This window comes from Mustela putorius, unplaced genomic scaffold (assembly GCF_011764305.1).
Source record: "Mustela putorius furo isolate JIRA1106 unplaced genomic scaffold, ASM1176430v1.1 tig00003870_pilon_pilon_pilon, whole genome shotgun sequence".
Classification (NCBI taxonomy): domain Eukaryota; kingdom Metazoa; phylum Chordata; class Mammalia; order Carnivora; family Mustelidae; genus Mustela; species Mustela putorius.
The window spans coordinates 1,717,424-1,734,253 of NW_025422022.1; the positions used below are offsets into that span (position 1 = coordinate 1,717,424).

General features: G+C 40.8%; 1 protein-coding gene across 3 annotated transcripts in view; it reads left to right on the top strand.

Annotated features, from left to right (window-relative positions):
* The window catches only part of CUNH6orf201 (chromosome unknown C6orf201 homolog), a 37,221-nt gene that overhangs the window by 5,103 nt on the left and 15,288 nt on the right, over positions 1-16,830 (top strand). For all 3 annotated transcript variants that reach the window (XR_199518.3, XM_004753642.3, XM_013056786.2), the window contains exons 2-3: positions 10,553-10,751; positions 16,562-16,784. Coding sequence is in view for 2 of the 3 variants with exons in the window: in XM_004753642.3 (XP_004753699.1) it covers positions 10,553-10,751; positions 16,562-16,784 (422 nt within the window). In the remaining variant the exon portion in view is untranslated. The remainder of the gene's footprint in view (positions 1-10,552; positions 10,752-16,561; positions 16,785-16,830) is intronic.

Sequence of the window (16,830 nt, forward strand, 5' to 3'; positions counted from 1 at the left end):
GACTGTATACCTGTACGTACAAACATGTGTGTACACGCAGAGGGAAGAGTTCTGGAAGGGGACATATTCCAGCTCTTGGCTACCTCTGGAGAAAGAGGAATGACATGTTTCCTTTAACTATGTATACTACTTTAAGTTGTCTGACTTTATTCTGATGGAAATTTATCCTGTACTTTTGCAATTAAAATGCAGTTTTAACATTGAATATGCATTCAGCATTTATGTTAGGTAGCAGAATCAGGTTTTGACTCTCTTGTGATATTTCAGTTATATGTTGATTTCAGTTTTGTTCCCTTAGCCTGCCAATGGAGACACTGATAGGTATTGATACACCTTTAGCCACTGGGAGTGTTCCTGCCAGGTAAAACTGCCGCTCCTGAGCACTGAGATGGCTTTGTTTCAGAGGGGTTGGGCCGCAGGACTCCTCACTGTGGTCAGAAGTCAGTTGAAAGTGAGTGACGTAGCTGAGGTGAACGGCGTTCTCAGGCAGAAATGTGTCCTCAGAGTCCTGTGTCCTTGAAGGACCCGGGCCTGAGGCAGAATCCAGTCATTGAGGGGACGTTAGCCTCTGAGACCTTGAATTCTTCACTCAAAGACTGTTTCATTTCCAGAATGCCATTTCCAGTGATTGCCTTGATCTGCAAGAGATGACCCCATTTCTCACACTTTCGTCCGTCAGATCATGAATTCAATAATGGATACCAATGGCTCCCTGCTACATGTCTAAAGCCTCTGTCTAGTCGAAATTTCACCTGGCCTTAAAATGGGTTTTATTTCTTCTCACGCCAGCCCCATCTGCACCTGCTGGGGAGCTTTGCCTGCATTAGACTGTAATTATTACCCAGAGCCATCAGAAGAAAAAAAAAACAAGAGAGAGAGAACTAAACATTTATAGTTAGAAACACAGGGTCTTTTTTTTTTTTTCTGGATTTTAAATAATAGGAAGTTAAATCATATGAACAACATAAAATGAGGAATGAGGAGCCATTATACTATATGCGTTTAGATCTACCCTGCCCAGATAGCCGTCCCCAAACATCAAAAGCGTCTGTGAGTGACCCTCTTCCTCCTCACCCCGCGTCGCAGCACGACAGTCTAAGGAGCTATCCTGAGATAATGTTAGTATTGGTTCTATGATTTTTTTTTGTTTGTTTGTTTATAAACATATATTTTTATCCCCAGGGGTACAGGTCTGTGAATCACCAGGTTTACACACTTCACAGCATTCACCAAAGCACATACCCTCCCCAATGTCCATAATCCCATCCCCTTCTCTCAAACCCCCTCCCCCCAGCAACCCTCAGTTTGTTTTGTGAGATTAAGAGTCACTTATGGTTTGTCTCCCTCCCAATCCCATCTTGTTTCATTGATTCTTCTCGTACCCACTTAAGCCCTCATGTTGCATCACCACTTCCTCATATCAGGGAGATCATATGATAGTTGTCTTTCTCTGCTTGACTTATTTCGCTAAGCATGATACGCTCTAGTTCCATCCATGTTGTCGCAAATGGCAAGATTTCATTTCTTTTGATGGCTGCATAGTATTCCATTGTGTATATATACCACCTCTTCTTGATCCATTCATCTGTTGATGGACATCTAGGTTCTTTCCATAGTTTGGCTATTGTGGACATTGCTGCTATAAACATTCGGGTGCACGTGCCCCTTTGGATCAATACGTTTGTATCTTTAGGGTAAATACCCAATAGTGCAATTGCTGGGTCATAGGGCAGTTCTATTTTCAACATTTTGAGGAACCTCCATGCTGTTTTCCAGAGTGGCTGCACCAGCTTGCATTCCCACCAACAGTGGAGGAGGGTTCCCCTTTCTCTGCATCCTCGCCAGCATCTGTCATTTCCTGACTTGTTGATTTTAGCCATTCTGACTGGTGTGAGGTGATATCGCATTGTGGTTTTGATTTGTATTTCCCTGATGCCGAGTGATATGGAGCACTTTTTCATGTGTCTGTTGGCCATCTGGATGTCTTCTTTGCAGAAATGTCTGTTCATGTCCTCTGCCCATTTCTTGATTGGATTATTTGTTCTTTGGGTGTTGAGTTTGCTAAGTTCTTTATAGATTCTGGACACTAGTCCTTTATCTGATATGTCGTTTGCAAATATCTTCTCCCATTCTGTCAGTTGTCTTTTGATTTTGTTAACTGTTTCCTTTGCTGTGCAAAAGCTTTTTTTTTTTTTTTACTCAAATTTAATTTTTTATTTTTTATAAACATATATTTTTATCCCCAGGGGTACAGGTCTGTGAATCACCAGGTTTACACACTTCACAACACTCACCAAATCACATACCCTCCCCAATGTCCATAATCCCACCCCCTTCTCCCAAACCCCCTCCCCCCGGCAACCCTCAGTTTGTTTTGTGAGATTAAGAGTCACTTATGGTTTGTCTCCCTCCCAATCCCATCTTGTTTCATTTATTCTTCTACCCACTTAAGCCTCCATGTTGCATCACCACTTCCTCATATAAGGGAGATCATATGATAGTTGTCTTTTTCTGCTTGACTTATTTCGCTAAGCATGATACGCTCTAGTTCCATCCATGTTGTTGCAAATGGCAAGATTTCATTTCTTTTGATGGCTGCATAGTATTCCATTGTGTATATATACCACATCTTCTTGATCCATTCATCTGTTGATGGACATCTAGGTTCTTTCCATAGTTTGGCTATTGTGGACATTGCTGCTATAAATATTCGGGTGCATGTGTCCCTTTGGATCACTACATTTGTATCTTTAGGGTAAATACCCAATAGTGCAATTGCTGGGTCATAGGGCAGTTCTATTTTCAACATTTTGAGGAACCTCCATGCTGTTTTCCAGAGTGGCTGCACCAGCTTGCATTCCCACCAACAGTGGAGGAGGGTTCCCCTTTCTCTGCATCCTCGCCAGCATCTGTCATTTCCTGACTTGTTGATTTTAGCCATTCTGACTGGTGTGAGGTGATATCGCATTGTGGTTTTGATTTGTATTTCCCTGATGCCGAGTGATATGGAGCACTTTTTCATGTGTCTGTTGGCCATCTGGATGTCTTCTTTGCAGAAATGTCTGTTCATGTCCTCTGCCCATTTCTTGATTGGATTATTTGTTCTTTGGGTGTTGAGTTTGCTAAGTTCTTTATAGATTCTGGACACTAGTCCTTTATCTGATATGTCGTTTGCAAATATCTTCTCCCATTCTGTCAGTTGTCTTTTGATTTTGTTAACTGTTTCCTTTGCTGTGCAAAAGCTTTTGATCTTGATGAAATCCCAATAGTTCATTTTTGCCCTTGCTTCCCTTGCCTTTGGCGTTGTTCCTAGGAAGATGTTGCTGCGGCTGAGGTCGAAAAGGTTGCTGCCTGTGTTCTCCTCAAGGATTTTGATGGATTCCTTTCGCACATTGAGGTCCTTCATCCATTTTGAGTGTATTTTTGTGTGTGGTGTAAGGAAATGGTCCAATTTAATTTTTCTGCATGTGGCTGTCCAATTTTCCCAGCACCATTTATTGAAGAGGCTGTCTTTTTTCCATTGGACATTCTTTCCTGCTTTGTCGAAGATTAGTTGACCATAGAGTTGAGGGTCTATTTCTGGGCTCTCTATTCTGTTCCATTGATCTATGTGTCTGTTTTTGTGCCAGTACCATGCTGTCTTGATGATGACAGCTTTGTAATAGAGCTTGAAGTCCGGAATTGTGATGCCACCAACGTTGGCTGTCTTTTTCAATATCCCTTTGGCTATTCGAGGTCTTTTCTGGTTCCATATAAATTTTAGAATTATTTGTTCCATTTCTTTGAAAAAGATGGATGGTACTTTGATAGGAATTGCATTAAATGTGTAGATTGCTTTAGGTAGCATAGACATTTTCACAATATTTATTCTTCCAATCCAGGAGCATGGAACATTTTTCCATTTCTTTGTGTCTTCCTCAATTTCTTTCATGAGTACTTTATAGTTTTCTGAGTATAGATTCTGTGCCTCTTTGGTTAGGTTTATTCCTAGGTATCTTATGGTTTTGGGTGCAATTGTAAATGGGATTGACTCCTTAATTTCTCTTTCTTCTGTCTTGCTGTTGGTGTAGAGAAATGCAACTGATTTCTATGCATTGATTTTATATCCTGACACTTTACTGAATTCCTGTACAAGTTCTAGCAGTTTTGGAGTGGAGTCTTTTGGGTTTTCCACATATAGTATCATATCATCTGCGAAGAGTGATAATTTGACTTCTTCTTTGCCGATTTGGATGCCTTTAATTTCCTTTTGTTGTCTGATTGCTGAGGCTAGGACCTCTAGTACTATGTTGAATAGCAGTGGTGATAATGGACATCCCTGCCGTGTTCCTGACCTTAGCGGAAAAGCTTTCAGTTTTTCTCCATTGAGAATGATATTTGCGGTGGGTTTTTCATAGATGGCTTTGATGATATTGAGGTATGTGCCCTCTATCCCTACACTTTGAAGAGATTTGATCAGGAAGGGATGCTGTACTTTGTCAAATACTTTTTCAGCATCTATTGAGAGTATCATACGGTTCTTGTTCTTTCTTTTATTGATGTGTTGTATCACATTGACTGATTTGCGGATGTTGAACCAACCTTGCAGCCCTGGAATAAATCCCACTTGGTCGTGGTGAATAATCTTTTTAATGTACTGTTGAATCCTATTGGCTAGTATTTTGTTGAGTATTTTCGCATCTGTGTTCATCAAGGATATTGGTCTATAGCTCTCTTTTTTGGTGGGATCCTTGTCTGGTTTTGGGATCAAGGTGATGCTGGCCTCATAAAATGAGTTTGGAAGTTTTCCTTCCATTGCTAATTTCTGGAACAGTTTCAGGAGAATAGGAATTAGTTCTTCTTTAAATGTTTGGTAGAATTCCCCCGGGAAGCCGTCTGGCCCTGGGCTTTTGTTTGTTTGGAGATTTTTAATGACTGTTTCAATCTCTTTACTGGTTATGGGTCTGTTCAGGCTTTCTACTTCTTCCTGGTTCAGTTGTGGTAGTTTATATGTTTCTAGGAATGCATCCATTTCTTCCAGATTGTCAAATTTGTTGGCATAGAGTTGCTCATAGTATGTTCTTATACTAGTTTGTATTTCTTTGGTGTTTGTTGTGATCTCTCCTCTTTCATTCATGATTTTATTTATTTGGGTCCTTTCTCTTTTCTTTTTGTTAAGTCGGGCCAGGGGTTTATCAATTTTATTAATTCTTTCAAAGAACCAGCTCCTACTTTCGTTGATTTGCTCTATTGTCCTTTTGGTTTCTATTTCATTGATTTCTGCTCTGATCTTTATGATTTCTCTTCTCCTGCTTGGCTTAGGGTTTCTTTCTTGTTCTTTCTCCAGCTCCTTTAGGTGTAGGGTTAGGTTGTGTACCTGAGACCTTTCTTGTTTCTTGAGAAAGGCTTGTACCGCTATATATTTTCCTCTCAGGACTGCCTTTGTTGTGTCCCACAGATTTTGAACCATTGTATTTTCATTATCATTTGTTTCCATGATTTTTTTCAATTCTTCTTTAATTTCCTGGTTGACCCATTCATTCTTTAGAAGGATGCTGTTTTGTCTCCATGTATTTGGGTTCTTTCCAAACTTCCTCTTGTGGTTGAGTTCTAGCTTCAGAGCATTGTGGTCTGAATATATGCAGGGAATGATCCCAATCTGTTGATACCGGTTGAATCCTGATTTAGGACCGAGGATGTGATCTATACTGGAGAATGTTCCATGTGCACTAGAGAAGAATGTGTATTCTGTTGCTTTGGGATGAAATGTTCTGAATATATCTGCGATGTCCATCTGGTCCAGTGTGTCGTTTAAGGCCTTTATTTCCTTGCTGATCTTTTGCTTGGATGATCTGTCTATTTCAGTGAGAGGAGTGTTAAAGTCCCCTACTATTATTGTATTATTGTTGATGTGTTTCTTTGATTTTGTTATTGATTGGTTTATATAGTTGGCTGCTCCCACGTTGGGGGCATAGATATTTAAAATTGTTAAATCTTCTTGTTGGACAGACCCTTTGAGTATGATATAGTGTCCTTCCTCATCTCTTATTATAGTCTTTGGCTTAAAATCTAATTGATCTGATATAAGGATTCCCACTCCTGCTTTCTTCTGATGTCCATTAGCATGGTAAATTCTTTTCCACCCCCTCACTTTAAATCTGCAGGTGTCTTCGGGCTTAAAATGAGTTTCTTGGAGGCAACATATAGATGGGTTTTGTTTTTTTATCCATTCTGATACCCTGTGTCTTTTGACAGGGGCATTTAGCCCATTCACATTCAGGGTAACTATAGAGAGATATGAATTTAGGGCCATTGTATTGCCTGTAAGGTGACTGTTACTGTATATGGTCTCTGTTCCTTTCTGATCTACCACTTGTAGGCTCTCTCTTTGCTTAGAGGACCCCTTTCAAGATTTCCTGTAGAGCTGGTTTGGTGTTTGCAAATTCTTTCAGTTTTTGTTTGTCCTGGAAGCTTTTAATCTCTCCTTCTATTTTCAATGATAGCCTAGCTGGATATAGTATTCTTGGCTGCATGTTTTTCTCATTTAGTGCTCTGAAAATATCATGCCAGCTCTTTTGGCCTGCCAGGTCTCTGTGGATAAGTCAGCTGCCAATCTAATATTTTTACCATTGTATGTTACAGACTTCTTTTCCTGGGCTGCTTTCAGGATTTTCTCTTTGTCACTGAGACTTGTAAATTTTACTATTAGGTGACGGGGTGTGGGCCTATTCTTATTGATTTTGAGGGGCGTTCTCTGAACCTCCTGAATTTTGATGCTCGTTCCCTTTGCCATATTGGGGAAATTCTCCCCAATAATTCTCTCCAGTATACCTTCTGCTCCCCTCTCTCTTTCTTCTTCTTCTGGAATCCCAATTATTCTAATGTTGTTTTGTCTTATGGTGTCACTTATCTCTCGAATTCTCCCCTCGTGGTCCAGTAGCTGTTTGTCCCTCTTTTGCTCAGCTTCTTTATTCTCTGCCATTTGGTCTTCTATATCACTAATTCTTTCTTCTGCCTCATTTATCCTAGCAATGAGAGCCTCCATTTTTGATTGCACCTCATTAATAGCTTTTTTGATTTCAACTTGGTTAGATTTTAGTTCTTTTATTTCTCCAGAAAGGGCTTTTATATCTCTCGAGAGGGTTTCTCTAATATCTTCCATGCCTTTTTCGAGCCCGGCTAGAACCTTGAGAATTGTCATTCTGAACTCTAGATCTGACATATTACCAATGTCTGTATTGATTAGGTCCCTAGCCTTCGGTACTGCCTCTTGTTCTTTTTTTTTTGTGTTGAATTTTTCCATCTTGTCATTTTGTCCAGATAAGAGTATATGAAGGAGCAAGTAAAATACTAAAAGGGTGGCAACAACCCCAGGAAAATATGCTTTAACCAAATTAGAAGAGATCCCAAATCGTGAGGGGGGAGAAAGGGGATAAAAAGAGGTTCAAAAAGGAAGAAAGGAAAAAAAAATGAAAAAAAGAAACAAAAAAGAAAAGAAAAGAATTAAAAAAAAGAAAACAAATAAGAAAAATATAAAAAAGAAAATATATATATATTGGATAAACTAGTTAAAAAAGAAAAAGGTAAAAGTTAAAAAACAATTTACCAGAAGGCGAGGAAAAAAAATAAAAAATGAAAAAGAAAAAAATTAAATTAACTGCAAGACTAAAAAAAAATCACAGGGAAAAAGCCATGAGTTCCGTGCTTTGCTTTCTCCTCCTCTAGAATTCTGCTGCTCTCCTTGGTATTGAAACCGCACTCCTTGGTAGGTGAACTTGGTCTCGGCTGGATTTCTTGTTGATCTTCTGGGGGAGGGGCCTGTTGTAGTGATTCTCAAGTGTCTGCCCCAGGCGGAATTACACTGCCCTTACCTGGGGCTGGGGTGAGTAATCCGCTTGGGTTTGCTTTCAGGAGCTTTTGTTCCCTGAGCACTTTCTGTAGAGTTCCGGAGGACGGGAATACAAATGGCAGCCTCCTGGTCTCCAGCCCGGAGGAGCCGAGAGCCCAGGGCCTCACTCCTCAGTGTGCGCTCAGAGAACCGCGCCCAGTTACTCCCATCTGCCTGACCTCCGGCCGTGCTCCGAGCTCACCGAGCCTGCGACCGGTTCAAGGTCACCCCCAGCTGCGAGCTTACTGTCGGCTCTGTCTCTGTAGCCGGCTTTCCCGTTCCAATACCCGCAAGCTCTGCGACACTCAGACACCCCCGATTCTTCTGTGACCCTGCGGGACCTGAGGCCACGCTGACCCCGTGTGGGCTTTGCCCCGGGTAGCCTCTGGAGTGATGTCCCTCAGCAGAACAGACTTTTAAAAGTCCTGATTTTGTGCGCGGTTGCTCCGCCGCTTGCCGGGAGCCGGCCCCTCCCCGTCGACGCTTTGGATTCACTTCTCCGCCGGTCCTACCTTTCAGAAAGTGGTTGTTTTTCTGTTTCCAGAATTGCTGTTCTTCTTCTCTTCGATCTGCCGATGGATTTTCAGGTGTTTGCAATCTTTAGATAAGCTATCTAGCTGATCTCCGGCTAGCTGAAGTAGTCTCAGCCTGCTACTTCTCCGCTATCTTGACTCCGCCTCCTTGTTCTATGATGTTTTTTAAAGACTGTCCAAACCAATGTTTCAATGACTGGCACCAAACCAAAAAGTAGAAAGTGGGCAGAAGTTTAAGGCTTTTGTATGTTGTTTTTAATGCTTAAGAAGATGACTCTCTTAGCTAATTCACTGCTCCCCACACCCCCGAGCCCAGATGCTTCAGGAGGCTGCTTAACTGGATATAGGGAAGGACGAGGCAGGTGGGAAGAGTGGTTTCCAAAAGAGTGAGTGGGCTGGGGAAGGAGACCAGTTGGGCAGCTCTTGAAGCAGTGTGTGCATGTGTGTGTATGTGTGCACGCGCACACATACGTTGTTCACAGTCTGGCCAGCCACCGAGGGCCACCAAATCCATGACTTCCGTGTGTAGACTGGAGAAGACAATTAAGATATCTGAAAGCAACAAATCATTTTAAAGCCTGAAGTTCTAAGTTACTTATTTTTACTGCCTCTGGTAAATACACACACGCACACACACACACACTGGCTTGTGTACTTGCCTCAGGTACTTATGTACCTGATCTATGCTGATTTGTTTTGTGATTACTAATTCCTCCACCCATTCTTCTGTCTATCCATCTGCCCATCTCACATGTATTGCCCTTATCATACAAAACCACCCAAGTAGCTCACAGTCCAATATACCTAAAATGTCACTATAAATTGATATTCAATATTATTATACTTCCAATAATTTCTATTTTAATTAAGTTTTATTTATTTAAGTGATCTCTACACCCAACACAGGGCTCAAACTTTTGACCCCAAGACCATGGTCTTCTGACTGAGCCACCTCCTCCAATAATTTCTTGAGGCATCGAAGACCTGAACTGGGTTAATTAGTTCAGTTTAATAGTAACTTCAGCTTTGAAATTCTGACAACCAAAGCAGAACATATGTTCTTCCTATGATTCCAATGCCTGGGAGAGCTTCTGGGTGCCCTGCTGAGGGTCCTGAGCTAATATACTACTTCTAAGAGTAGTAGGTAGAAGCTGTCTGGGCCAGGCTTGAGACCACTGGGCAGGAGCCCCAGATTCCAGCCCTGTTTTTGACTCACTTGGAAGGATTTTCAGGCCTCTAAGGGTCAATCTATTAATCATGACATCATTTAGTCAGATTGCCGAGCTATGGCCCCGTGGTTTAATTCTTGGTTCGTTGGCGTCTGTGCCAATTACCCTGTCCAGTAGAGACGATCAGTGGTTCAGTCTGAGAAACAAGGGAGGCTGGACGAGTTCTGATCTAATTTCTATTGTAATTAAAATGCAATTTTATCATTGAAAATGCATTCAGTATTTCCTGAATCCCCGGGGCTCAACTCCTCTTCCTGCGTTAGGTTGATGACAGTGTCTTAGTTTCTCATACACCCAGATGGATTGCAGAGCCATGCACAAAGCAGCCTGAACACTGACTGTTGATCCTCTGATCATTACCAGTTTGCAAAGAAAAAGCTTACACTACAGTATAAGTCGGTTATGTCACTAAATCCATATTGTAGTTCTACTGACTCCTTTCCCTTCCCTTCCTTTTGGTAACAGGGCTGTCTTGATGAAGGATTCAGGGTATTGAATCACATTCTGGCACAAGCTCTTGGTCCCATGAGAGGAGCATTTGGTTAGGGGCCAAATGAGGTCAACATGAAGCCATGCATGGATGTAAATGCAGAGTGTGGTTAACATCTCCGAAGATAGAAATAATTGTGCAATCAATTGTCATTAATTTGAGAATCAGGCACAAATTGTTTAAATAGACTTCAGTATTCGTGCTGGTTTGTATGTTCATTCACTCATTCATTTGCTCTGCAGTCTATTAGATGTCCAGGACCAGGCTCGGGTCTAAGTGGAGCTCAGTAATGCTTTTGCAGTGAAGGCATGGCAGTTCAATAGTAATTATGAAGTAGCATAAATACTCTTTCTCAAATGAGTGCCATGTTACTCTTGCTATGCAAACATGGAAAGGCACGCTGAATCATAGTAAATGTTTCTTCTATTACTAGGTCAGAATTCTGAATTCTCTGGCTTAGAAAGGATCTTAGCAAGACACCAGTTCCCAAAAGAGATTAATGTGACCCCGAAGCCAAGTAGCATGCCCCTGTGGAAAAGGAAATCCATCAACAACTCAAATCGCGGGTGGAAGAAATGCTACTTGTGGAATAAAAACTTGGAGGTACCTCCAATGTCTACCATAGCTGTCAGGTAGGTGTCTAATTTTTGTCTGCTGCCGACATATTTAGAGATATACAGGGTGACCACAGACTCTATTTATGCCTGAGCTAAATAAATGACTTAATGTGGTCTTTGAGATACATGATAGGCTTGAGAGCAAGTATGGCTATTAAAGCACATAAGCCCCATTTTCACACAGCCAAGTGTCTGGAGGAGTCTTCAGTCAGAGAAAACTCAGGGACACAGGAGTGGGTGTGTGTCCCCCAAGAGCCATTGCATTGCAGGTTGGTGAGCAGAGATCTAGCAGGACTGGAATGGGATTCTTGGAGAGGGACCCAACACTGAGCTATGGCCCTTTTATGCTGCATGAGTCAGGAAGCAGGAGCTCATCCCTAGCATGCCCAAGGGCCCAGGATCCAGTAGCTTTAATAGCTTGACTTGGTCTGTCCTCTGCCAGATTTTACATGGACAGAAATGGGAGCCATTTCAGGGTCTTCAAAAGAGGGCTGACAAGATCTGATCCGAAACCTCCCTGGCCTGTTGGGGAGCGAGGGTGGTAGCAGTTGAGGGGTGGGGAGCATCAGACCAGGTGTTAACAGTGGGGATGTGGAATTGCCTGACATTTGAAGTTATAAGCTTTGGGGCACCTGGGTGACTGAACCAACGTTCAGCATCTGACTCTTGAGTCTGGCCGGGGTCATAGTCTTGGGGCCCTGGGATCGAGCCCCATGTCTGGCTCTGTGCTGGCTGTGGAGCTCGCTCTCCCTCTCCCTCTGCCTCCCCCCCGGTTCCTGCACACGCACTCTCTCTCTAGAAAGAAAAAAAAAAGAAAGAAAGAAAGAAAAAAAAGAAAAAAGCAAGTTATAAGCTTTGGTTCCTTGGCAAATTATCTTTGTTGGTCTGCTTGCTTCAGTAATTATGCCAGACAGATGATGTCTCCATATTTGTTTCTTTAGTATTGCTGTACGTGTTGCTGTACAATACCTAATAAAGGATTTCTAGTTAGTCCTTAGTGGGTATTCAAAACATGTTGCCAGGCTGACAGGAGAAATATGTAATTTGCTATAAAGACAGAGTTCTCTCTGCTTTGAGGGTGACAGACCCAGGCAGAGACATCCAGCTCATGAATTTGCCTGTAGTAGACACTCCTACTGTGGTCATTGTTCTATGGAAATAATTTCCTTGTCTATTTTTGTACCCTAGTATTCTCAGTGGCATAACTTGACAATTTGACTTAAAAATCCACCTTCAAGGGACGCCTGGGTGGCTCAGTTGGTTAAGCAGCTGCCTTCGGCTCAGGTCATGATCCCAGCGTCCTGGGATCGAGTCCCACATCGGGCTACTTGCTCCGCAGGGAGCCTGCTTCTCCCTCTGACTCTGCCTTCCACTCTGTCTGCCTGTGCTCGCTCTCACTCTCTCTCTCTCTTACAAATAAATAAATAAAATCTTTAAAAAAAAATCCACCTTCAAAAAAGATATGTTATAAAAAAAATTAGAACAGTGGTATTTTCTCCTTGGACAATACAAGGAACTAAATTTATATCTAGATTAAGGGTATAAGTTATTTTAAGTGATGATTCCTGATGACTTAAGATTATTTAACCATACTTTAGAGGCCTATAAAAGAGAAAAAAGCAATTTCACAATCGTGGGAAGTTTATACACCTCAATTTCAGGCCATAATGTCTTGACATGAACTAATATATTTTAATTTACATCCTAGTTTGTTTGGCTTCTGAAAAGATAGCTTGATTGTTAGAACATAAGAAATGATATATTTTTTCACTTTCTCTTCTATGAACATTCATTGGCTTTCCTTAAAAAAGTTAGGACTCATAAAAGCAGGCATCCTTTACTTGTTCTTCACATTAGGGGAAAATAATTATTTTGTTGGCTGTTGGTTTTTGCAGGTTACTTTTAATCAGTTTGAAGAAATTCGTGATTGTGGCTGGTTTGCTTAGTTTTTATCATAATGGATACAAAAGCTTTCTCTCTATCCATCAAGTTGATAGTATTTATCTTTACTATTAATATGGTGAATTGTTTTTAAAAATATTATCACGGAAGAATGTACACAACATAAAATTTCCTATTTTCCCCATTTTTAAAATGTGTACAGTTCAGTGGCATTAAGTACATGCACATTGTTGTGTAAACCATCATTGTCCATTTCCAGAAATTTTTCATCTTCCCAGAGTGAAACTCTGTCCCCACTGAACACTGACTTCCTATTCTCTCATCCCTCCAGCATCTGGCAAACATTATTTTACTTTTTGTCTCTATGGATTTGCCTAATCTAGACCCCTCAATAAGTAAAACCATACAGCATTTGTCCTTTTGTGTCTGCCTTATTTCACTTGCATGTTTTCAACGTTCATCCATATTGAAGCCTATGTCAGAAGTTCCTTCCTTCTAAAGGCTCAATATTCCATTGTCTGTATATAACCCAGTGTTTTATCCAAACAAAAACCCCCCACCATTTACTGAAAATGTCATCCTTTCCCTGTTGAATGGTCTTGGCACCCTTGTCAAATCATTTGATCATCAAAAACATTTGAAAAAAAATAAAAAATAAGGGCACCTGGGTGGCTCAGTGGGTTAAGCCTCTGCCTTCAGCTCAGGTCATGATCTCAGGGTCCTGGGATCGAGTCCCGCATCGGGCTCTCTGCTCAGTGGGGAGCCTGCTTCCTCCTCTCTCTCCTGCCTCTCTACCTACTTGTGATCTCTGTCTGTCAAATAAATAAATAAAATCTTTAAAAAAAAAAAACCCAACATTTGACCACATATGCAAAGATTTGTTCTAGTCCATTGTTTATGGGTCTGTCCTTATGCCATGCCACACAGTGTGTGTGTGTGTATAATTATGTTATATATTATTCCATATTGGAGGTCCAATATTTGACATGTAAATGTTTATGATTGTTATATCTTCTTGCTGTATTAACCCCTTTGCTATCATGTCTTTATCTCTTATTTATAAGTTTTTTAGACTCCTTTGTCTGATATTAGTATAACCATCCCTATTATCCTTTGCTTACTATTTGTAAGGAATATTTTTTTCATCCTTTCATTTCTGAACCATGCACATCCTTAAATCTAAAGTGAGACTTAGGGCACCTGGGTTACTCAATGGGTTAAACCTCTGCTTCAGCTCAGGTCATGGTCTCAGGGTTCTGGGATTGAGCCTGCTCCCTTCCACCCCCGCTGCCTGCCGCTTTTCCTACTTGTGATCTCTCTGTCAAATAAAATCTTTAAAAAAAATTAAAAAAAAAAAGTGAGACTCTTATAGGCAGTATATTAACTGAATCCTGACTGGTTTTATTATCCATTCTATCAGTCTATGGTTTTTGGAGAGTTCAATCCATTTACATTTGAAGTTAATTATTCATAGGGAAGCACTTACTTTTGCCATGTTGTTTTCTGTATGTTTTACATAGTTCCCTCATTCCCTGCATTACTGCTTCCCCTTGTGTTTAGTTAATTTATTATACTGACACATTTTAATTCTCTTTTCATTTCTGTGTACCTTCTATGGGTATTTGTGTGTGGGGGGGTTACCATGGGCATTACATAATAACATCCTAAAGTTATAACAATCTGTATTAGATTATTAACTGTATCTCATATGTAGTTGTAACAATCTATAACAATGTACCTTTAATTATTACCAACTGAACTCAATTGCTGCTCCACCCCTCCACTTAATGTTACTTGTTACATATTACTTTTATATGTTGCATATCCATTGATATAAATAAATTACATCTTATGCATTTGTCTTCTAAATCCTATAGAAAAAGTAGATTTGCAAACCAAAATTATAAAAATACTATTTTTATATTTGTGCATGTATTTACCTTCACTGGAGAACTTTATATATTTATGTGGCTTTGAGTTACTATCCTTTCATTTCAACTTGGACGTCATTTAGTATTTCTGGTGGGGGCAGATGTAGTGGTAATGAACATCCCGTTTTTGTGCAGGAATGTCTTAAATTTCTTCCTTATCTTTGAAGATGTATAGTTTGCCAGATGTAGGTTATCTCACTATTTTAAATATGTCATCCTAACTGCCTTCTGAACCATAAGATTTCTGGTGAGAAATCTAATGATCTTTTTTGAGATCACTTTATGTGATGAGTTGCTTTTCTCTTGCTGCTTTCAAGATCCACTCTGTCTTGGACAGATCTGATTATAACATGTCTCACTGTAGGTCTCTTTGTGTGGATCCTACTTAAAGTTCATTGTACTTCTTGGATTAGTATATTCACATCTTTCCTCAAATTCAGCCATTCTTTTTTTTTTTTTTTTTTTTTTAGCCATCTTTTTTTCAAATAACCACCCTGGCCCTTTCTCTCCTCCTTGCCCACCTCACTCCTTCTCTGCCTAAGACTCCCATTGTGTGTACATTGGTTGGCTTGGTGGAGTCGGTCCCATAAGCCTTTTAGACTCTATCCGCTTTTCTTCATTCTTTCTTCTTTTAGCTCCTTGAACTTGATCATTTCAAACAACTTCTCTTTAAGTTTGCTGATTTTTCTTCTTCTTGTTTGAGTTTGATGTTGAACCCCCTCTCGTGAATTCTTCCATTCAGTAATTATAATTTCCAGCCCAGGATTTGTTTGGTTTAAAAAAATAATAATGTGCACCTCCTTTGTCAATACTTGTATTTTCTTCACGTGCTGCTTTCCCGATGTCCTTTAGTTCTTTGTCCATGGTTGCCTTTAGCTCTTTTGAGGTATTCAACATTTGTTTTGAAGTCCTTATCTAGTAAATCTGATCACTTTTTTTGGGGGGGGGGGAATATTTCCAGAATTTTCCCTCCTTCTAGTGGGTTGTTTTTGTTTCTTTGCACACCTTATAATCCTTTGTTGAAAATTGGGCATTTTTGCAAAAACAAGTTCCTCTTCCACTGATGGGTAGACCTTCTCTCATGAGTGGGCCTGTGAGTCTTCAGCTTAGCCCAGGTCTTCTCAGGTATTTTCTGGGCATGCTTCCTGTCTAGGCCTGTATGTTTGTTTGTTTTAGGTTTTTTTGTTTGTTTTTAATTTTTCCTCAGCTGCTTTCAATGTCTAGAGTCTCCAGCTTCTTGTCAGGGCCTTAAGAGCTCTATATGATTCCTTTGCTGTGATTTCCCTCCCCACATTGGAGGGTATGCAGTCAGCTGTACCTTTCATGTTTCATTGCATGCCACTGCTTCTTGGGGTTCTTGACTCCCATCCAGACTACACCAACCTTTTCCTCCTGAACTGTGAGCCAGGCAAGACAGCAAACAGTCCCTCAGGCAGCCCCCACACAGCCCAGAAGGTTACAAACAAAGTTCAGTCTGTTCCTTCCATCCCAAGGCAGGGAGCTAGAAATTAGGTGCATTGCTTCCAACCACACCATGCAGGGTAGCGGGTGGGGCAAGGCCAAGACAGACCACCACACAGTGTCGTACAATTTTCAATGTATATTTTCTTTGTTGGACATTCACTGGTTTGCTGTAGATGTTTGGCTTCTGTAGAAATGAGGGTATTTAGGAGAGCAAAATATTTCATGCCAGTTTGGCAGTCACTGGAATTACGCCCTTGTCCTTCTCAATAGATCTGGCACTAATCAAAACAGGACCTTACAAGGATGGTTAAGGGAGTTTGTAGGTATGCCTTTCATAATATACCACATTGGACCAGAACTATGTCAAACATAATTACATAATAGCTGATCCGGATCACTGCTTTTATTTCCAGTGAAATAGCCCCATCTTCCCTTCTTGCCTTTCTATTAAGTTATGGGGAAAAACATGGGACTAAGATTGTAATTTCTTTTCTAATACTACTACTGCTCCATTTGTTCCCTTGCTAGGTGGTTGAAGAAGAACATGCAACCCACGGAAGACCTTCAGTCAGTGATCCAGAGGCTGTTGGTGTTTGGGCCAATTACGTCCGTCACCCTCTGTGGTCGGCAAAGCGCTATCGTGGTGTTCAAAGACATGACTTCAGCTTGCAATGCTGTGAATGCTTTTCAAAGCAGGACCCCAGGCACCATGTTTCAGTGCTCCTGGCAACACAGATTCATGTCAAAAGATGTAAGACTCCCTATGACCCAAATCTTACATAAATTCTTAAAGCTTC